At 37.1% G+C, this 23,734-nt stretch overlaps 1 protein-coding gene across 1 annotated transcript; it reads left to right on the plus strand.

Annotated features, from left to right (window-relative positions):
- The first annotated feature begins 383 nt into the window (after positions 1 to 383).
- On the plus strand, positions 384 to 19,438 carry senp2 (SUMO specific peptidase 2). The gene is made up of 17 exons (XM_056459602.1): positions 384 to 678; positions 1,142 to 1,197; positions 4,923 to 5,029; positions 5,125 to 5,203; positions 5,574 to 5,658; positions 6,515 to 6,671; positions 8,040 to 8,146; positions 8,254 to 8,342; positions 8,464 to 8,521; positions 8,616 to 8,694; positions 10,991 to 11,140; positions 11,596 to 11,727; positions 13,031 to 13,237; positions 13,408 to 13,487; positions 17,330 to 17,414; positions 17,872 to 17,967; positions 18,095 to 19,438. The coding sequence occupies exons 1-17, from the start codon at positions 515 to 517 to the stop codon at positions 18,158 to 18,160; spliced, it is 1,797 nt and encodes a 598-aa protein (XP_056315577.1). The 5' UTR covers positions 384 to 514; the 3' UTR covers positions 18,161 to 19,438.
- Positions 19,439 to 23,734: the final 4,296 nt, after the last annotated feature.

The raw sequence follows: 23,734 nt of genomic DNA on the forward strand, positions 1-23,734 counted from the left end.
CGTCATGTAAGGTAATGACGAAACGCCTTCTGAGTTGTAAAATGTTTTTCGACATAGAACATTTGAAAGAAAACAGCACAACCACTAAGCATTTCTGCCACTCCGAGTCACGTGACACCCAGTGCCGCCTGTGATTGGTTGAACGATTTGCCTCCACAAGATCAAAAAAGTTCTATATCGGCGTATATGGAGTGAAATATAAATGGATAAAATGTCAGTAATTACACTGTATGTTTTTTATACATTTAGTTTGTGCTATTCTAATAATAATTTCTCACAAGACAAGCTCGCTTGCGCTAAACCGTAGTGTAAAGGAACTTTAATATCCGGGCAGAGTGGGAGGGCTTAGCCGATAAACAGTACCTTGGTGTCGCAGTTGACAAATCAGTGACGCAGAGCACGGCTACGGAAGACTATTGAAACACGAGTGGCTCGAATTTTCGGTTACGGGATCTTCACTATAGACCTGGCACTAACAAACGAAACAGAGTCTTATTCTTCGTGGTGGTTTGTAATGTATGAATGGATAGCTGACATATTATCGTCGCTGTTCCTGCCTCTTTCTGCTGAGAAATCCGAAGACTGGCCTAGTGAGCGCGCTAACGGTAAAGCGCGAGCCGCGGCCATAGACACGCAGCGGCAGGAGAACAGCAGGCCCGCCAAACGCAACTATCAGAGGTATTCGTCCTTTTCTTTGTGTCTGAATGAAAATTAGCGCATTTCTGTTTATTACACAATGCCTTGCATGGACACGTGCCAGTTTGTGGTTTGTTATTGTAAGTTACCTGAACAAAAGCAAGTGTAGCTTATTAGCATTTGACTTCAGGGGCAGGAATCAGTTCAATGTAAACAATTAATCAATAGACGCTTGATTGACAGAAAACAATCACCATTCGTGTCGGTAAATTAATGTTACGCTATAACGATAATGTAAATTAAAAAATTTAGTTTGCTGTATTGTAATTAGACTTTTGAAATGGCATTATTTATTTTAATATTTTTAAATATTTTAACATACGTGTTTTTAAAGCAAATGTTTGTGCAATTTTCTATTTGCTAGTGAGCCTATCGTTAATTTATGTTGTGTTTTATTTATAAAGAGTTTTCCTTTTTAAAACATTTTTATCTTCATGTGTTTCAGCGTCTACTCCACTGATGGTGTGTCAGAGTACCCAGAAGTCAAACGAGCAAGACATGGTAAATGTTTTAAATATATATATATATATAAAAAAATGGAGATGCCCAATGTTGGAAAATCTGTAATATACTGCTGTAGACATTGTGATATGGAAAATAGGGATGTAAAGATTCACCTGACTCCTAATTCAAAATAATATATTTTCTGCCATAACATTTATAACATAAATCTACCATTTTACATTGTTAAATTGGAATATCAGCATATCTTTTTTTCTGACATAAGCTTTGCACATGTCCCCGGATGAAAAAACTCTTTCACTGGGGACTGAGATGGCTGGTGTGGAGAGGAAAGCCTTTCCTAAACGAGAGAGCAGTGTGTACAGAGGTGATCGATAGGCCTGCTAATTCAATTCACCTTTATTTGTATAGCGCTTATACAATGTAGATTGTGTCAAAGCAGCTTCACATAAAGCGTCATAGTAAATAGGAACAGTGTAGTTCAGTTTGTAGTGTTTAAGTTCAGTTCAGTTTAGCTCAGTTCAGTGTGGTTTAATAATCACCACTGAGAGTCCAAATACTGAAGAGCAAATCCAACGATGCGCAGCTCTATAATCTATAATCTATAGTCCCTCTAATCCAGGGGACTGGCCACTGACATAAAAGAACTGATTCTAAAATTACTTATTATATAGTAGGATAGTACAGAGACCCGGAAGGGACGTGATGGTGGGGGGAAAAATTGGTGGAAGGAAAAAAAAAAAAAACAGAGTGAAATATTTATATATATATATATATTTTTTTTTTTTTGCATTCCCTCGCAAAGATGTTTCGCGAGGGAATCCAAAGATGTTTTGCTTTGCCCTCACAAAATAGTTTTTCCACAAACACTTCCTGTTCTCTTCATGCATGTCAACCCTCCTGTTTTTGCTGGGATTCTCCCGTATATTACCATTCTATCCTGCTATCATTAACTATTTCCTCATTTCTCATATATTTTTAATCTTGAAAGCATATAAAATGTCTGCATTCAATTTCTTTCCATTAAAGCTGTGCGTTGATCATTGCTCTTCATATGCAACCTCTGAATTAGCGAATGCATGTATAAGCGCTAATTGGCGGACGTGCTCCATATGATAAACTGATCCCAGATCAGTTTCTGTACACGCCATTTGAAATGATAACACCTCTGTTAACAAACTAGTGAAGAGCAGACGAATCTCTTGTTTTGTTTTGTTTGATAAAAGGTGTCTTTTGCACAGATCTAATGAAAGCATTTGATTACTTCAGTAACTGTTTGTGCTCATTTAAGAGAAAATTAGTTCTGTTTAAAGTAAAACGCACAGCAGGACGGACATGATTACATATTATTAAGTGTATTTGTCTGTTTAAACGCACATCCGAATCCCAAAGTGTCTTTAAATGGCATGTACAGAAGCTGATCTGGGATCAGCTTCTGTACACGCCATTTAAAGACACTTTGGGATTCGGATGTGTGTTTAAACAGACAAATACACAAAATGTCTTTTAAATGGCGTGTACAGAAGCTGATCTGGGATCAGTTTATCATACAGAGCATGTCCGCCAATCAGCGCTTGTACAAACATGCATTCGCTGATTGAGAGGTTGCATATGAATGGCGATGATCGACGCACAGCTTTAATGGAAAGAAAGTGAATGCAGATATTTTATATTAATTTCAACGTGTTTTCAAGAATAAAAATATATGAGAAATATTGGATAATACTTAATGATAGTGGCATAGAATGGTAAAATAAGAGACAATCCTGGCAAAAATGGGACAGTTGACATGTATGAAGTGAACAGGAAGTGTTTGCAAGGGAACATAAAACATCTTTGGGAGATGACGCAAAAACTTTTTCCTATCACTCTGGGGGTTTTTTCCTCCCACCCAGTTTTTTTCCTTCAACCCATTTTTTTCCCCACCGTCATGTCCCATCCGGGTCTCCCTAGGATAGATATAGGAGTTGAACATGATTAAGAAGGTGAATAATTAATATTACGTAAAATTAATAAGTATCAGTGTGCTTAAAATTGAGATAATCATAAACATTTTTAAATATTCAGTAATTATAAGCAAATTATTGAAATATGAATAAACTAATGTGAAAAGGAGAGGGTAAAAACAATCTAATACCTGGTTCTGTAACAGAACAACTTTCTCTTTCAGTCTAAAAAACATCTTCAAATTTTTGCTTTGAAAACACTGATGCACTGAAAACACTGTGTGATCTCCATAGCACTCATCTGAGCAAGTGGGGCTGCAAGTCATCCAGTCCGTGTGGTTTGGCTCATTAATAGTTTTGTTTGTATAGGCATCTGTGACAGTAGTTTTAGTTGTGCTGATGGTTTATGTGCATCGTACTGGCTGTTCTGTTAGTGTAAGTAAACGTCTTTTTGCAGTATTTGCACACAGTTAGTGTTTTGTCTGCCGCACTTCACCGCTGTCATTTTAGTCTGCTGCTCCTCCTCTTGCTCGCTGCTCATGTGCAGGTAAAGAGAGTTTGTTTCTGTAAACACAGCACCCCCTCTGTTTAAAAAAATCATCGCGATTCGTTTAACATTTCTACTAGTTTAAATTGTCACATTTATTTTGAGTCATAACATCCCTAATGGAAAACGGTTGACTTCAGTGACTGTTTGGAAAGAAAGTTTGGAGTGCATTTGCATGAAATACAATGGACAAATAACTATCATGGATACGTTGAATTGACCAAAGATGCAAATGAAGTATACAGTGCTATGTTTTCCAGAGAATTTGTAACAGTGTTCCGGAACAGAAGTTGAATAATCAAATGTGAAAAACATCACGAAACCTAAACACATTAGCCCGTTTCACACATGGACCTTTCTGGAAAATTACTGGCAATTTTCTGGATAGGTCTGTATGTGTGAATGGGCCCTTATTGAAAATTCTGGTAAATTCGTTCCAGCAATTTTCCTGAAAGAGTTGTAACACTACCAGTAATTTGCCGGAATGCTGCGCTGTGTGAACGCAGAAAGAAAATTGCCGGATAGAAAATGCTGCGCTGACGTGAGACGTGAACTTAAGCCAATCAGAACATTCAGACGCATTCGCATCCTCGCTGTTTATGAAAATAAAAGCCTTTGAATATTTTTCTGCTAGATGGTAGTCAGATAACGTTTCTATGTTTCTTCTTAATGCTAAATAATACTTTTCTGAAAATATAATATTAAGGAGAAGGTCTAAATGTGTGAATATAAAACCAACTTTACTACACATTCTGCAATATACAAATTATTACAGGTGCTCACATTGCTTTATCAATGTTGAAGCATTAGAGTATTTAGCTTAAATGGTCTTATACAAACAACAGGCACTTTTTTCTGATTGGGGAACATTTTTCCATTGTTGTTCTTCATAGCAGGGTCCAATCCAGCACAACAGGAACTACTCTGATGCAATTGACTTTGAATGGGAAAATACATGCCATATAAACCCTGGCATGGTATTTTTTAAAAGGGTTACTTTATGATAAAAATCATCCATCTTTTACTTGTTGATTTTGTTGAATTCAGCACATGACTTCGATGTTGACCAGCATATGCCACTAGCCAGTTCCTTCTGACTGAATGCAACCAGAAAAATCATCAGGGTGGAAATTAGTTCTAATAGAACCCGGCCTGATGGCTAGTTCTGATGATGGAGTTTATGTAACTACATAATGTGAAAGTGCCTATTGCTCCTTCACTGGATTTTTCTCAGTCATCTACTATTACTGTCTGTCTCTTTCTCTCTACAGATGTGATTGTCAGGGTGGTCAAGAAAACTTTTGCTGGAATTGCTGGTCTGTTCCGTTCGAGAGTTCATAGAAAATCTGAACATGAAAAGCAGAATGCCTTCACGCAGGTATTATCATAAAATCCTCTCTCGTATGCCATCTTTGCACATCCTTGGTTTCATTCACTATTCACATGGTCTCGTTTTTTGTTTTGCTTGCTCAGGTTGGCAGGGTTACATTTATGGGTATTGATGACATATACAGCAACAGCCTGAGTTCATGGATTGAAAGTGACAGCATGGGTGAGTGTGAACTCATTCTTCTCCCGCGTGTGTCTATGATCTGGCGAAGAATTTGACAGGCACAAACTACTGTTCAAAAGTTTAGGGTCAGACCTATTTTCAGTTCTTTCAGTGAATAATGCAGAAAGCCTTGCATCTTCCATAGTAATATTAAGTGTTATCGCTGTTTTTTTTGTTTTATTTTTAAGATATAAAATAAGAAATGTTCAGACCAGCGTATTAGAAAGGCCTCTTAGGGATCATTTGAAAGTTCAGCTTTGCCTTTACAGGAGTTCCAGTTTAAGTAGAAAGTAATTTTAAGTTGCAAATGGTGTGCTTTCGACGTTTCTTTTAAAGTCTAAAACATGATTTTTAATAAATCTCTCTACAGATAAACAAATGGAAATGGGACTTAAAAATAAAGAAAGAACAGCAGCCAATATGCAAACCAATCCACAGGCTTTACGCAAACCTGAGTGAGTATTTGGTTCAAATTTTAAGTTGTTTCACAAATTTGAGTGGTTTCTTTGTCTTTTCAATATGTATTTTTATCATAATACACCCTTCTATTTAAAATATTACATATCCGGTGTTGTTTGTAATGTTAAATAAATCCACCATTTGCTGATGAAGAATTAGCACTTAATTATTAACACTTGAGCAACAACAACACTAATATGTACTCCGCCTATAAACAAAAGCTTGTTTATTTGGACAGGCCATCAGCAATTATTTAAAAAAAACTTTCACTTTGAAAAACTTTTTTAGATTTATGCAGTTGCAAAAACAGTTTTTGTGTGAATAAACAAGCAGAAAACAGTTTCTAGTTTTTGGCAGAAAGCGTAGTGTAAAATACCCCCTTATTTACCAATGTGTACATTGCTATCATTCAGGCAATTCATGGATTAAATTGTCTATTAATTTTTAAAATATAATTAAACATTAAGTTAATCAGTTACAGGATGGTAAACTCCACAGTGAAAATTCAACCATTTACAACTTGTCATTCCAGACTGGTGTGGCAAATATTGTGCAACACAAAAGAAAATATTTAGAACGGTTGCAATTCCCACTGACTTTCATTTATATTTTTTTAAAACTAAAACCGATTGCTGACCATCATTTCTTTAAACATTTAATGACATAAAATCTTTCAATTGTGAGCAGTCTGTCCTTTTAAAATATTGATGAATCTTACCTATCATATGCAAACAGAAGTATCAAACTAACACTTGAGAATAGGTAGTTTTGCTTTGCGACCGATAATAATGTTTGACTCTAAAATGGTCTTTTGGATATTCTGTAAGTCTCTGCATGTTTCTCCTTGTACAGTGGAACAATGCTGTACAAAGCAAATCAGGACAGAAGCAGAGAGATGCGCAGATCCTTGAAGCTAGTGGCGTCCGGGACTACCCACGGGCTGAATGCAAGGCAGCCTGAGATGGAGCACCCAAGCCGTGCACCCAAACCTTGCCTGACAGTGGAGGAGGTTAGCAAACAGATTTTTTATGTTCTATGTATTAGGGCTGCATGATTCTGGCAAAAATGTGAATCACGATTTTTTTTTTTTAAACTTAAAATCAAGATCACAATTCTTTCTCACGGTTCTGTAAATGTAAAATAAAGGTTAATATGATTAGCCTATTATTATTGTTAATTCTCAAACATATGGTAAAACAACAACAATAATAATATTATGCCTGTGTGTAGCTGTACTGTTGCTTAAAATGCTAAATTTTGTATAGTCATTATGGTGAACTTGAACAGACTTTCGATATGTCCTGTTTGTTAATTCACACTAAAATGATGACATCAGAATATAACTATTCATAATAATAAAGTTGATTTATTATGTTTAAGACATGTGCTTGTCATCTGTTATTGACAACATTATTAGACCATTTGTTTTCACTGGTAAAATTAGAATTTTGTCATTATCAGACTCCTTCTTGCATTATATTCAACATTATATATAGGCTAGGGTTGTTATACTAACACAGTAAACATTTATATTCATGCACAACACTTTGTGTTCGCTATGAAAGAAAAAAAACGTATCAAATGTTTGTCGTAATCATAACTGTAAAATGCGATATGATCATTTAAATGCGACTCATGGCTGCCTTCACTGTGATAAACACATACATGCAAATCAAACCTCCTGCACTGCCCTCAAACGATCGCTCTGTGCAACAAACTGAACGTTATTTACAACTTTATTACCTGTTATCCACAGCTTATGCAGCTTCTGTTCACTAAAGTAGGCGTCATAGTTGGGCATGCGCGCGTTCTCGGCAATGTTGCCAGATTGGGCGGTTTTGAGTTTATTTTTGTGGGTAAAAAATGACATAGGCGGGTAGTGTAAAATTGGGCAGTTTTGTAACGGTATGCCCGCCAGCCCCGGTCTTCACTTTTAAACCTGTTATGATCCCCCAAAGAGCCCCCGTTCTCCACATACAAATGCTTACAACAGTTGTGATCTCCCAACAAGACTACAGATCATTGGGCAGTGCCTTTTAGTTTTCAGCGGATTTTAGGCTGGAAACAGTCAGCTACATCTGGCAACACTGGTCCTCTGAAGTAAACAAACAGATGGCGGTGAGCTCACGTGTGATTTCTCAGCCGCGACTACATCATAACCTGACCTGCAGCCATTTGAAGATGGCAATGTTGATGTGAAGATTTGTGTGACTGCCTTGCTTCTCTCCTTACCTTGAAAATATAATTGGCTGAATCGTTGAAAAAGCTGAATTAAGATTGTGTGTAGGGTCGAATTTTTTCGATTGATCTTGCAGCCCTACTATGCATGTTAGTACCTTTTTAAACATGACTTCCTGAGCATCTTTCTTTTGAGTAGGCATTGAGAGAGAGTGATCGAGAGCATTATAGGAAGCTAGTGGAGATGGCATCTGAAAAATATTCAAAGAGCAAACCATTGCCATTTGGACGGATGAAGCCTTCCATGTAAGCACATGAACTTATTATTATTATTATTATTATTTATTTAAATTTTTTTTTAAATTCACTACCACTTACAACAACTTAACACTGTTTTCAATCAAATCTTTTAGCACAGCTTTTCCCATTGATGGACACAAGGTCAATGGACACACCTCCATCTGTCGCACTACTGACTTGAGCAGACCTGCGCCAGTAAGAGGTGAGTGTTTATTTCAATCAATCTTCTTCCCTGTTGTTCTTAGAACTTTACATTTTTTTTCATAAACGTTTGAAGATCTTTCATTTATACTTATATTTTTTGTTTGCCGAATTGCCTTTAGTCATCCCTAACATGTCTATGTGGCGAGATCCACTATCTCTGACGCAGATTAAAGACAGGTAATGCTTTAACATGCTATGTGATCCTTATATGTATTCGCTGAATGCAGAAAGATTAATTTCTGTTTTTTTTTTTTTTTTAAATGTGATGTAGAACATTGGATGGTTATCGAAGCGCAACAGGAAATGATGTCAAGGAAGGAGCCTTGGATAATCACACTACAAGAAAAACCGTAAGTGCTTTATTCATGTGCTGTAAAGTGTCATGAAATCAAAATTTACAGTGTTTTTCGCTAGCTCACATTGTTATTGTTTAAGGTCTTTGCACACTGAAGTCTGAAATGTTCATATGCGTTTTTTCGTATTCGTATGGAAAAAAATTGGCACGTTAACAAACCTTGCACACTGAGTCTGATGCCTGTTTATTAATCCATTGCAAAAAACGCAAAACATTTCTGAGTCAGTTTAAGCAGTGATACATTCTCCTCTCTTTCTAAAGTAGATGCAGAAAGAAGAATAGGCTGCATATTGTGTTCATCCAATAGAGAGGAAGGAGAGTTTAGCTCATTATAAAAGAGCTGCGCTGGATTATCCAGAAGTTTATTTTAGGAATTCGGTGGAATTTTGATACATTGCTTGTGATACTTCACACATTCACGTACATAAACAATTCCTGAACAGAGGCTGGCATATTATATGACATTAATAATAGATGGCGGCCGCGTTGACATATCGAAGCAAAAGACCGAAAGCGGACAGTGCTTTCTATTATAATGTCTATGGGCAGTACAATGTCAAATGTATGGAAACAAACACACACACAACACCACAAAAAGGAGCAGCAGGGGAGAGGTGTGCCAGTCACTGAATCAAGCATATAGGGGATCTCAGTTGTCTGCCACATTCTGTCTTTATTTTATGCACAGTGTTTGTAATAAGTTATCTTTAGCTCAAATGACGCCATTCGCTTTTCACTTGTATGGTGGCTCTAAACTGTCAAAACACTTCTCAAAGCGCTTTTTCGGGTGTGAGAAGCACAAAAATTTTTAACCTGGTTTGATTATTATTATTATTATTATTATTATTTATTTTTTTTTTTTTTGTCAATGCAGTGTGTCAATACGATTCACACAACCTGAGGTCGAATGTATTTTTTAACGTGCCAAAATTACTGATGAAAATTTAGGATTCAGTGTGCAATAACCTTTGAATTAAACAATTAATATGTTCAAGTTAATCTACTGGAAAAATAAAATAGTTTTATTAATTTTCAATCAAAGTCTGACCATTTGCTTCTGCCTTTGGAGTGGTGATCGTTCTGTTGATGTGAATATAAGGGTTTCAAAACAACTATGTTAATATCCTTAACCACACTCCTTTTACCATTAATTTGCTTTGAGGGAAAGATTTGCAAAATGAAAGCTCCGCCCCTGTGCAATATTTTTGTTACAGTTAGAAGTGCATACTGAAAAGTCTCAGCAACTTCCGGTTTACACTGACTTATTATTTTGGAGACTAATAATAACATAATTTAGGTTTTAATTATTTAGTGTGAATTTTTTGTTGCTTTGGGTGATGCAGTGGATCAGTGGTTAGCACTGTCGCCTTACAGCAAGAAGATTGCTGGTTCGAGTCGCAGCTGGGTCAGTTGGCATTTCTGTGTGGAGTTGGCATGTTCTCCCAGTGTTGAAGTGGGTTTCCTCCCGGTGCTCCGCTTTACCCCACAGTCCAAACACATGCGCCACAGGTGAATTGAATAAACTAAATTGGCCATAGTGTATGTGTGTGAATGTGTGTATGGATGTTTCCCAGTACTGGGTTGAGGCTGGAAGGGCATCCACTGTGTAAAACATGCTGGATAAGTTGGCGGTTCATTCTGCTGTGCTGACCCCTGATGAATAAAGAGACTAAGGAAATTAAATGAATGACAAAAATCAATATACAGTGTTATCGTACAACACATGGACATGACTGACCTCAATCATTTTTGGTGATGCAATATATATCACCCATGCATTAAAAAAAAAAAAGATTCTAGCAACATTTTAGCTGATTATGCACCCTCTCTATTGAAAGTGTCGGTATGGTCAAAAAACATAATAGTATTTACTATAAATTACTTTAGCATATTTTCATATGGGTGTCTGACAACTCATTGCAGCATCTGTTAATTTTTATCTTGCACCTTTTATTAATATTAGTTTAGAATATGCATTTTCACATTCTGATTCCAATGCCTAATTAATAAATTGTTAAAATGACTATAAATGAAATATTTTTAGGAATAAAATGTGTTCTTTGGAAGAGTGTACTTGCATTATAATGCTATTATATTGTCATTCTGGCATTATATAATGAGCTGCATAAAGTGTCTTAATGACAATAATATCATTTATTGCAATTTTGGTGCAATATATCATAGGACAAAAAAATAGATATGACTGGCCTAGTGTAGCTGTATTTTGCAATATAATTGTAGTGGAGGTTTTTTTTCCCCCTCTAACACCTTCTTTCTCACCTTCTCTTCAGGCTGTTGATGTTGATCTGTCAGCTGAGGTTGAAGCCAGGTTGAATCTGAAGGACAAGGATTCTGCTGTTGGGCTTCTAATATCTTCTAGATCTGAAGTGATTACAGATGCAGTGAGGCGCGGTGAAGAGGAGTTTCCCAGAATGACCAAGGTTGTTACTGTTACCTCAGTCTCTCTCAGATTGATTATTGTTTTAGTGGGTGAAGACTACTTTTATTTTCAAGATACTTGCATAAAAACATGTCTTTGTTACTAGCAAATATTTAAAACCTATTGCTACAAATCCAAATTGGGCTGTACAAGTTTTTTATTTTCTTATTTTTTTTATTGCATCCACTTATTAAAGATAAAAGCAGTAACATTGACACTGAATAATCATGACTTCTGAAGTTTATTCCAAAGAATTTAGCAAGTGATTATTTTATTATAATTTATTTGTGATAAATTAATATTGAAAATGACAAAAGCCAACACCTTCAGAAAGAGAAATATTGTTGTTAACCCATTTTTTGTAATAGTGCATTTGTTTTCACTCATGCTTTAGTGTCCGCTTAGTTGTTTTCCTTGTGGTTTGAGTCACAGTGTTCTCTTTGTGTCCTGTAACAGGAGATGCAGCAGGAAGTGAGTGCTGCTCTTGCTCAAAGTGATCCAAACCTGGTTTTGTGCAGTGCTTTCAAACTGCGTATCACACAGAGAGATCTGGCAACACTACAAGAGGGCAGCTGGCTCAATGATGAGGTAATGTCATCTTAAGAGTTATATTAGGAAAGCATAATATGTTGGTACAGTTTTTTTCAGTATATACCATAGAAGTCAGAATTATTATTATTTTTTTTCTTTTTCAAATCCCAAACGATGTTTAACTGAGCTGGGAATCTTTAACAATATTTGCTATAGTATTTTTTTTTTTCTGGAGAAAGTCTTCTTTGTTTTATTTCAGCTGGAATAAAAGCAGTTTTTATTTAAAATAAAAAACATTTTAAGGTGAATATTATTAGCCCCCTTAAGTGTTTTTTTTTTTCGATTTGTCCACAGAACAAACCATCATAATACAATGATTTGCCCTAATTACCCTAACTTGCTTGCTTAATCTTATTAACCTAGTTAAGCCTTTAAATGTCACTATCTTGACTTCTGTACCTTGGCTAGTATATTGAGACCAGTATCTTGACATATATCTGGTAAAATATTATGTGCTGTCATCATGACAAAGATGAAAGAAATCCGTTATTAAAACTATTATACTTCTTTCCTCTAACCAGAAAGTGTGGGGAGGGGGGGTGAATATACTGGGGGATAATAATTCTAACTATAATTCTGTACATCTTCTTTATTAGTTCTCACTATTGCCTGAAATTGTATATTTAGCTGTTCACTGTTTTGTTTGTTAGTTGCTCATTTTGTCATCTAGGACTTTATTAAAAATATTACATTTTGTACAAGTGGATTTATGGAGCTTAATTTCATTATTTTTAATTTATTTAGGCTAAAAAGTGATAAATATGTTTGAATTAATTTAATCAATTAATAATTGGGTGACGCAGTGGGTAGCACGATTGCCGAACAGCAAGAAGGTCACTGGTTCGAGCCTCGGCTGGGTCAGTTGGCATTTCTGTGTAGAGTTTGCATGTTCTCCCCGTGTTTGCATGGGTTTCCTCCGGATGCTCCGCTTTCCCCCTCAAGTCCAAAGACATGCGCTATGGGGGAATTGGGTAAGCTAAATTCTCCGTAGTGTATGTGTGTGAATGAGTGTGTATGGATGTTTTCCAGTGATGGGTTGCAGCTAGAAGGGCATCTGCTGCGTAAAACGTATGCTGGATGTGTTGGTGTTTCATTCCGCTGTGGCGACCCCCAGATTAATAAAGCCGAAAAGAAGAAAGTAAACGAACAACAATTAATATTTTTGTTATTTTTGTCATGAGCATTTTATATGTACTATAGTATCCCTAATGTAATAATTGCCATTATTTCCCCTTTTCTCTATACCAACAGCTTATATAATGAGAAAGCTGCTTTTGATTGAACATTAACTTGTTTTTAGGTGATCAATTTCTACATGAATCTTGTGATGACCCGCAGTGAGCAGGAAGTATTAGGCAAGAAGGTCTACTCTTTTAGTACCTTCCTCTTTCCCAAGTTGCATAGCGGTGGACATGCTGCAGTACGGCGCTGGACGAAGGCTGTAGACCTCTTTCTGTTTGACATCATTCTGGTCCCCCTTCACCTGGGGGTTCACTGGTCCCTCGCTGTGAGTAATTAAGTATTCTGTGTTCAAATTCTGTTCAAAAACGGTTCATTTTTTTTTTCTTTTTGATTCTTGATTGTTAATGTGCTAGTTGATTTAAATATTGTTTTTGCTTTTTATTTGTTTCTGTGTTTATTTTTTAATTCATGTTGAATATATCCTCTTTTTGGTAGGTTGTTGACTTCAAATCAAAGTCTGTCCGATCTTATGACTCCATGGGTCAACGACATGATGACATCTGCAACTTGATTCTGTAAGTTATTCTGTCATGCTTTTTAATGATTCCAGTGGGCTTTTTTGTTAAATTAAATCTCTTAAAGGGGTGGTCCAGAATGTAGTTTTAAGGCTTGGTTGTGTTTATAAGATACAACGCAATGTGTGCTCATGTTTCACTTAAAGGAAATCACGTAATTTTTTTCATAAATTTTACTTTGATTATATACTGCCACTCGGCTAACATGAAAACGACTGACATATTTCCTAGTTCCTCTGAAAGGCCCACCCTCAGGTGACTCTGATTGGTCATCTGTCATAATGTGCTGCGATTCGTGGATCGGCTATACGTCACGCCCACACATGCATGTGTAAACAGTCCGTCAACCTCATGCCCACTCTCTGAAAAAACATCTGACAAGTGTCTGTATTGAGTGAAAATGGGGTGCGGCTCCTTTAAGAGCGATCGCCATTGTGTGTGTGTGTGTGTGTGTGTGTGTGTGTGTGTGTGTGTGTGTGTGAGAGAACTGTCTGTAGACTCCTGTAACACGAGAAATGCATGTGCGCGGGACCGATGTTTGTTTTTGTTTTTCTCTGATGCTGGGATTAAGTTATTGTTCTGTAATATACAGTGACACTGTTGACAGAAGAATAAAGCACAAGATGTGGGATGCGACCTGTGAGCATTGATTTATTTTTCTGCTGCTACACGAGTTAGGCGAACTCTCCTATATTTTTTAACTTAAAGAGCCCATATTATGGGTTTTTGAAAATGCCCTTCCATGTAGTGTGTAACACAGCTCTAAGTGAAGTGAAATATCCAGCTAAGGCTTAAATCTGTAAGTGTACAGTGTTTAAAACTATTGATTCATCTATAAAAGAGTCGACTCATAGTGCTTCAAACGAGTCGCCTTGATAACGAGTCATTAGGTGTTTCGCGATGACGCAGCCACGAAACACAAGCCTCGCCAGTAGTTACGCGCGCAAACTCGGGAGATTTGAAACCTGCGGCCCTGCCCACTAACACAGAAAAAACACTAGACACACACACACAGACGCCGCCGGTCGAATGAAGTCACGCTGTGCTCAGATGGATAATATTGACAGTCTCTACCCAAAGATGAGTTGTTAACCTGGTACAGTACACGCGGTTACTCTTTATATTCTCTTATCACATGTAAGCCACGTTAAAAACGCGACGCGTGCCGCTTTGTTTACGGATTTAACGTTAAAGGCTTTTGTGAGCTCGCGTTCCACTGCCGTTTGTCGTTGCTATGGCGATCGATCGTAAGCTAGGAGACAGGAGACTCGTGTCACTTTCCCTAGTTCTTCTGAGGAGCGTTGTGTGTGTGTGTGTGTGTGTGTGTGTGTGTGTGTGTGAGAGAGAGAGAGAGAGAGAGAGAGAGAGAGAGAGAGAGAGAGAGAGAGAGAGAGAGAGAGAGAGAGAGAGAGAGAGAGAGAGAGAGAGAGAGAGAGAGAGAGAGAGAGAGAGAGAGAGAGAGAGAGAGAGAGAGAGAGCGAGAGAGACTCTCGTCGCTTTCCCTAGTTTTTCTGAGGAGCGTTGTGTGTGTGTGTGTGTGAGAAAGAGAGAGAGAGAGACTCGCGTCGCTTTCCCTAGTTCTTCTGAGGAGCGTTGTGTGTGTGTGTGAGAGAGAGAGAGGGAGAGGGAGAGAGAGAGACTCGCGTCGATCTCCCCAGTTCTTCTGAGGAGGGTTGTGTGTGTGTGTGTGTGTGTGTGAAAAAAGCCTTACACTATGAAGCGCGTGTGCACTGTGACTACTTTTATATAGTTGATTAGCAGCTGGGCATTTCACTCTGTCTCGTGCTGAAGCCTGTCACTGTCGACCAATCGCAGCAGGCTGTCATCGGTCCAATCAGCGCAGATTAGCTTCGCGCTGAGGAGGGGGTTGGGAACAAATGAATCGCTGAACGATTCATATGGGAGTCGTTGGGATAATTAGGTAAAAATAAATGCAGATTATAAGACCATCAAAGTGTTTTATGACCTTGCATGCATATTAGACTGTTGTTGGAGACCCTTACAACCTAAATATGACCCTATTTCATGTATAATATGGGCTCTTTAACTCAACGCGTCACACAACGTCTTTCACATATATTCGGAATATGCATGTGTAAGTAATGAATCGTTCACATATCTTTTGCGAGTTCATTATCTGAGATGTAGAACGCAGGGAAAAGCGCCTCGTATAGAGACACGCATGCGCTGGTGGTGTGTGTGTGTGTGTGTGTGTGTGTGTGTGTGTGTGTGTGTGTGTGTGTGTGTGTGTTTACAGCAGTTTGACTGATAAATATGAATTTGTGGCTAAATCGTTAGCGGTGCCAAACAGCATTTCCCATTGTTTACATCCTTGCTACAACATACCGTTAACGCTAGACACTGTACATGTCATGATCAATTTTAACAAATAAAAACACTTACAGGTTGTGGTTCAGAGTCCACAGCTTCTGCTTGTTGGAGCTTCTCCTTCTTTGAGGAGATTTTAACCGAATCCAGCACTGAACTGGGAGAGATTCTGGAAGCTGTGTTTTGTCAAATCATGCTTGCTATGTATTTTATAATTCTCTGGAACTTAATTAAAATTAAACTGTAAGCACTTCTCTTCGTGTCGTGTCAAACCCAGAAACAGTAGAAGCTCAGTGGAAATAGCAGCGTTTTAGCTCTCTCTGCTGTAACATTACAGCGCCTCTGGCCACGCCCATTAGCTGTGCAGTGTGTGTGCGCTGTAAAAGTAAGTCACAGGCCCGGAAGTATTTTTTTGTAGTCTACAAAATTCGTTCATTGTAGGCTTTGCTAAGCTAAATCTGTAAAAACCAAGGTCTCCCTTTGCATTGAACTTTGAACATTTTACACACAGAGATGCTGTTTATGTTCACACAGCTACATTACACATCAACTAAAGTTTCAAATATGATATCATAATGGACCACCCCTTTAAGGACATTTTTAGCTAAGTGACATCAGGAAAAATGTTAGAATTTTTATCATGCATTAACACTAAAATCATATTTAAGTTATGTATTCATTTGTTTTCTGTTTTTAATTGTATATTCTTGAAATGTTCTAGCCATGAAAATAGCCTTGGTTGCTGACAGGGCATTAAATAAAAAAATACATTAAATTATTTCATTACTTGTATATTTAAATGGTCACTTTTGCAGTTAAATAGGTTTGTGTTCAACATGGGTGTTTATTTTCTGTGTATGTGCAAGAAATGCATTTCATCATTCAGTATTCTAGGTACCCCTCAATCAAAACTTAATTTTTTTTGTTTAATATCAATGCTTTAATTTTATCTTACTTTTTGAATAAAGTTTAAATGAATCTGTACGGATGTTTCTCAGTACTGGGTTGCAGCTGGAAGAGCATCCGCTGCATAAAACACATGCTGAAGTAGTTGGCAGTTCATTCCGCTGTGGCAACCCCTGATTAATAAAGGGACTAAGCCGAAAAGAAAATGAATTAATAAATAAATAAAGTATACCCATAAAGATGAGCAAATATCATTCTTTTTTTCCTTTGACGCGTGTAAAATCTATTTAGAAATACAAAAACTGTTAGAAAAGAAAATACAATTATTTGTGAAAATCAAAATGATGAAATTTAATAAACAACTCAACTAATAAATGATAAAATACATTCATTTCAAAGATTCGGCAAACACTTAGCCTTTATTAAAATAACGAAAAATTAATATAGGGTATATTAAAGCAATTTTGTGCTTTTAGAGGGGGTTTGCGTAGTTTTTGCATCAAAGGGTTAAATGCGTCTGTTAAATTTGTGTTGACAGTATGTTTTAATTTTTTATTTTTTTAATAAAGGACTGTATTCACTGATATCATATTGCATCTCTCTGTTAGACTTTATCTGAAAGAGGAGTTCAAGGTGAAGAAGGGAAAAGATTTGGATGTGTCGAAGTGGATCGTGAGCAGTCTTCGGCCTTCTGTAAGCATTAGTATTTTTACAAATATATATAACTATACAATTTTAGTTCTGAAAAAAAAAAAAGAATCCTAAACATCTTATCCAGTTTTAATGGCCAAACTTGAAAGCTGGCATAATGTAAAGACAGAAAACCTGTAAGAAGAATGTAGATTTGTGAACAAAGACTTAATTATCTCTTTCTTTCTTTATTTTTGAATATTTAACAAGATTTAAAATGATTTCTACCTAAGATAAAAGCCACAAAACCCTAGTAATCACCAGATTTTAAAATGTTTTCTTGTGTCCACAAGAGGGCGCAACAAATGAACATAAATTAAAACACTGCAACTATATTGTTTGCAAATGCAAGTATTAAACTGTTTATTAAACAAGCACCAATTTCTGCATTAAATTTAAATTAACATTGGCCTATATTCATATATCAGATTTTTTTCACACTGTAAATTCTAATTTGCAGGAGATTCCTCAGCAGAAGAATGGCAGTGATTGTGGTGTGTTCATATGCAAATATGCTGATTATATCTCAAGAGGACACAATCTCACTTTCAGACAGGTGCTACTTATTCACATACACTCTAAGTTTCCCAGAATGCCTTTTTCGTAGTCGTAATGTATAGCAGATCATTAATTCTAACTTTTTTTGTTACTATTTTTTTCACTCGTTTCCTGTCTTTCTCTAGAATCACATGCCATATTTCAGGAAAGCTATGATCTGGGAGATCCTCAATCAAAAGCTGCTGCAGTAGGAACGCCGTACTGACTGAATCTGTTTGACCAAAGCACAGGACCACCATACGTCTGTTCCTCCTGCTCTTTTTCTAGAGACATTTGGCTTTATATTGGTCTGGTGCAAAACTCCATGCGATTCTTTTAACAGGGAGTGGATTGCAGATTCCAGGCTGGGTTTGTTTTGCACAATTAACCAACCCTTACTCTAATAAACACTAAAAGCGCAAAAGTGAGTCAAGGAGCAAAAACACTGGACTGGCTGTGAATGGATTTGAGCAGGCTACAGCCTCATTAGCCGTTGTTTTAAGGCCAGAATCGTTCTCATTCCAAGAATGTAGTCTTATCGCCTGCCTACTGGTTCTACTGTGAGCAAATCACAGAAGTAGCTGTTGATGTGTAGTTATGCTAGGTGGGAAATAGTTACAAAACGGACCCTATTTTCAATAAGCTTTCCTAGTGTGGGAATGTTTTAGCATATCACTCTTAAGTCATGTTTGGTTTAATAAGGACTGATAAAAAATATTTATTTAGTTTGAATGATATGCGGTGATGTCAGCCTTTTGTATGTCAAGATTTGTGTGTTTTAAAACCCACCATTAGTCTCAGAGCATCTTGGGTTTAACGTGCATGGCAGTGATGTTACTTGCACCGAAAGCAACAGTATTGAATGGATCTGTTTTGAGTTTTTTTTCTCTAAATAGTCCTGGCCTCCAAGTGCCTTGTTTTGAGAGCGTCTCCCATTTTAAGGTTGTAAAATATAAATGGCTTCTGTTTCTGCAGCATCCAATATGCTTGTTTTATAGATTTCTGTGTGTGTGTAAGCAACAGAGATTAATGTAAAGCAGGAGTTGGATGTTTGGGTCATGAATGGATTTGATCTTACTATATTCATCATCCCATTGGCTGTAGTTGACATTTTTATAAAACTGGAGATGTGGAGCAGTACAGATGTGCCAAACTGGCTTTTCAGTGGTTAACTAACTGGAAGACCCCCCCCCCCCCTCTCATCCGAGTAATAATACAGGATCAAAAAGTGCTTTAATTCTGACTTGAAGTGAAAAAGAAGAAAAAAGGTCTATATTTATTTGTTTCTGTGTGGCTCTTGTGATTTAGTTTGGGCCCCGAGTGCATGTCCTTAAGTGGGATTGTTTGTGAGAATGGAGAGTGTTTGGATTGGCAGTGGGTGAGTTTTGATGCAAGCTTTAATATGGAAAAAGAAAAGGCCCGCTGCATATGAGCTGTTCTTGTCATTAATGCAGAATGTTGGTCATTATTTTTTTAAGTAATAAAGACGTGAAAAAAGAAACCTGTGTTCTCTCTTTCACTGAAAAGGATACAGCACTGTAAACAAGGTCATACAGTGGAGATCAACGTTTTTAAACTCTTAATGTGACGGAATTTTGTTTTGGCTATGAATTGAACAGTTTTACTAATGAATTACCAATGAAATGATTATATGAACTGTACAGGCCCTTGCTCTTTACTAGTTGCTTAGAGAATTTCTCTAGTTTTTCACTCGCTATAAAAAAAATGCTGTTCAATCGGTTTGGTTTGGAGCAACAGGAAGAAAAAAGGTTAAGTTAATGGTTATATGTTTAATCCACTTAAATTTGATAACTAATAAGTTGTCCCACAAAAAAAAAAAAATCAACAATTGTTTTGTTTCATCTCGATTTAAATAAGCAGTTTCAACAAACAGCAAATGTCACTTTTTGAGTGCTGGACATCACTAGTCTCACAGCACATTGCCAGTCTCACACACTGCTGTTTTGTGTGAGGTTTAGGTCAGGACTCTGGACTGGCCATTTCATTTATTTCCATGTTGCTGAAGTGGCTTCTGATAAACAAATGAACTGTGTTTAACAAAATCATCAAAGCGCTTCAACAAAAACATTTTTACAAGTAATATATCTGCAGGTTACTTCAGTCCTATGAAGTATACAGGCCTTGCTTTGAATTTAGCAAAGCTGCGGCCACCCCACACATCACTAAGCTTTTACAGCAGATCACTAGTGTGACCTCACTAGTCTCGCATCACAAATCACTAGTCTCTCACAGCACTTTACTAGTCTCTCACGGGACATTGCTAATCTCTCAATGAACATCTCTGTTCTCACAGTACTGTACTTAGTCTCCCACAGTCTTTCACTCACTGTAAAAATGCTGGGATCTACACAATCGTTTTTTGTGGGGCAACAGGAAGGAATTAGGTTAACTTGCTAGTTTTAGCAAATTTAAGTAGATTGAACATAAAACAATTAAGTTGTTCCCCAAAAAACTCAATGGTTTTGTTTTAGCTCGATTTAAATAAGCAGTTTGAACAAATAGCAAATGTAATTTTTTTTTTGTGCTGGATATTACTAGTCTCACAGCACATCGCCCGTCTTACACACTGCTCTTATGTGTAAGGTTTAGGTCAGGACTTTGGACTGGCCATTTCATTATTTCCATGTTTCTGGAGGGGCTTCTGATAAACGTTTGATTTACTATTAAAGTACTGCAGCAGAAAACATCAGCAAACCATGACAATTCACCTCTGATCCCTTTGCCCTTCAGCTGTTTAACACACAGTCAGATAGTTTCAGTCACTTTAGAATTTTAGTTTCCAATTATGCAAAGTCTGTAATAACTTGGAAGTTTGATTGCCACTTAAACAGGGTTTACGAGAGTAATTAAGAACTTTAAGACGAAGTGCCAGATTAACAACAATGACCAAGAGGTATTTAAAAGTATTCTGTAATTTTGATCAGTGTTATATTTAAATTATATATCTGATTTGTTTTTATTCCGTGCTTCGAAATATATCTAACTCGCCATGTCTAAAGGCTACTCATTAATTCCTGTATAGATTAACGTAAAATAGGACTAAGCAATGGCCTCGACATTTAGGAAATTGTAGGGTGTTCTCTAATTTGGACTTCAATATACTGTACTGGAATCCGCACAATCGATTTGTGTTGGGACAACATGAAGGAATTAAATTAATTGTTTTATGTTCAATCCAGTTGAATTTGTAAAAACTAAGTTGCACCCCAACCCCATTTTTAAAAAATAGTTTGAACAAACAGCAAACATAATTTTGGATTGTCATTTTGTAGTGTTAGGTTTTAAACTGACAAAGTAATGAATATCAAATCAGATAGTTAATTGAAAGATCAGGGGCCCATTTAAGAAAGCAGGTGAAGTGAAAACTCCTTTACTTTAACACTGAAATGAGAGGAACTCTGGGTTTTTCGTTTCAAAATGGCAGGTTTGTCAAACTCGAGAAAGCAGGTAAGTCAAGCCTGTTTCTGAAAGAGAGGTAACTTTTAACTCCGAGTCAGTTACGGTGGTAACTTACTCTGTGAACCTAACCTGGTCAGGAGCAGGTTTTATTCTTGAGTTTCTGTCGGTCTCCTCCCCTTTTTTAAAGACGAAGTGGCATTTCTCGCCTTAGGTAGCCTTACGTTTCCACCCACCTATTTTAATGGTCATTTTGGATCTACAAATAAAAAAAAATTATTGAAACGTCATGATGCACATAACTTTTGAAAATCCGCATAAAACATGCGCTTAACTAAGTAGGATAAACTTTTATTCGTTAAGATGCGCATAAACTGCGATGGAAACACTTTTACTCAACAAAATTCAAGTATGCGCATTAAAAATAGTTTAAGAGATCATATGATGATGAAAATGTGTGTGAATGGACAAACCAGCAGGCTGAGCACACTGTAAAACATTTCAAATGTTGTTTTGGTCATTCTAAAATGCCTTAACCGTTTCAGTATTAATTTATATTATTAATTACCTCCAGAGTGTCTGTTCTCTGCATCTCATGGCTTCAAATGCCCACACACGTTCTTCATTAGTCAACATTGTCTTCTGATGCGCAAGTACATTCATTAAATAAAGATAAGATTGACGCAGCTTCTTCTACCGCAGTAAATTCTGTTTTTACTGTTGATGTTTGGCGCCAGTTAATCAGGAAGTGATGATTTTGTTCTCTTTGACTCGCTGGATGGAAATGCTGCTTTTTTCGCATATCTTTCATGCGATATTTCAGTTTTGCACAAAAATGTAATAAATATTTTTGGATGGAAACAGCTATTGCCTACATTTCAGTCACACAAAGAACAAAGTCACTTACGAGAGTGGCTTGTCCTTTTTTCATGAATAATTATCTTAAATTCACTGACCTTTGACATGTACTGTTACTAGATTAATGGGATTATTATTTGTTCTAAAAACTATTTTTTAGTTCTGCTTACATTTCTAAATGTCATATCAACCTCTACCACTTGATCAATAAAAAAGGCAGACACACAAGTGCACTTTTAAATCTATTAAAACTGATCAACGTGTGTAAAAGTGGGAACTTTAAATTAAACATTTCCACTGCATTCTTGTTTCGTCAAATTTGTTGTAGAACCTATGCAAAAGCCTATTTTATGTAATTTAATGCAATTATATCTGAAATAGCTTTAAAATTAGGGCCAAATCCCCACTTTTTCAAGTAAAAATGAAATACTCACACATGACATTACTTATTTTTTATTATACTTGAATATTTAAATACTTTAAATGTAAAATTACGCATTAACTTGAGCAGCTGTTTTCCCACGCTGTCTCTGTTTCACTGATGCAGTGGTGTTGCTTTTATAAATACATGGTCATACTTGTTATAACTTTGCATGAGCACATCAAGCTCAGCTGGAGAAGGAAAGGCTGATCTCTTTTTCATGGTGACTCTTAAAGGGCACATAGTTTACCTCTTTTTTTTTTATGATTTAATATTAATATTATGGTTCTTCTGAGTGTGCCAGTTTAGGTTTAGTTTAAAACACAATTCAGATTTTTTTATTATAATGTGTTAAAAAGTGTCATGTTGGGGGTGTGTCCACAGCTCGCTGATTTAGGGGTGTTTCAAGAGTTCACACTTAGATATTGTTTGACAACTGTTAGCAGGTTTGGCATGCTGTACCGGGAGAGAACCCTGAGCTCGGAGATAGGTGAGCCCAGGGCTCCCGCCTGGTCCATAGAGCATATGCGGGGAGTACGAGATCAGGTGGTTCTCGAGAGCTCCCCGTGGTAAGAGGAAGAAAAGGAGGAGAAGGGGTGGATGGGGGGTTTCTTCGGAAAACGAAGATAAGAGAGTAGTTCTAGCTAGGCTACTTATAGTGAGTTGGGGTTAATCTGATTGGCTAACTAGTGAATGTAAATGAGTGGCCAGCTGCGGTCAATCATATCACGTGCTCCTCTCGAAATTAGTTTGAAAACTTCACTTCAAGAGTTCACACTTAGATATTGTTTGACAACTGTTAGCAGGTTTGGCATGCTGTCCCGGGAGAGAACCCTGAGCTCGGAGATAGGTGAGCCCAGGGCTCCCGCCTGGTCCATAGAGCATATGCGGGGAGTACGAGATCAGGTGGTTCTCGAGAGCTCCCCAAAATGCAGGAGACTCGGGACAGCAGCCGTGTATTCGAAGAAACTCCCCAAAAGGCTTGGATGGCTATATCCGGCTGCTGGATATAGTGGTTTTACAGAAAGAAAGGAAAAGGGGGCTCCTGTGGGAGCAAAGGGTGATACAGACTCCTGCGGGAGCCCGAGCA

Source organism: Danio aesculapii, chromosome 6 (assembly GCF_903798145.1).
Source record: "Danio aesculapii chromosome 6, fDanAes4.1, whole genome shotgun sequence".
In the NCBI taxonomy this organism is placed as follows: Eukaryota; Metazoa; Chordata; class Actinopteri; order Cypriniformes; family Danionidae; genus Danio; species Danio aesculapii.

Bases quoted from the DNA above. Each gene is read 5' to 3' on its own strand.
- senp2 (XM_056459602.1), top strand. From the start codon at position 515: ATGTATGAATGGATAGCTGACATATTATCGTCGCTGTTCCTGCCTCTT. The intron at 8,147-8,253 runs GTAAGCACATGA...CAAATCTTTTAG, and splicing joins GGACGGATGAAGCCTTCCAT to CACAGCTTTTCCCATTGATG. The intron at 13,488-17,329 runs GTAAGTTATTCT...TCTCTCTGTTAG, and splicing joins GACATCTGCAACTTGATTCT to ACTTTATCTGAAAGAGGAGT.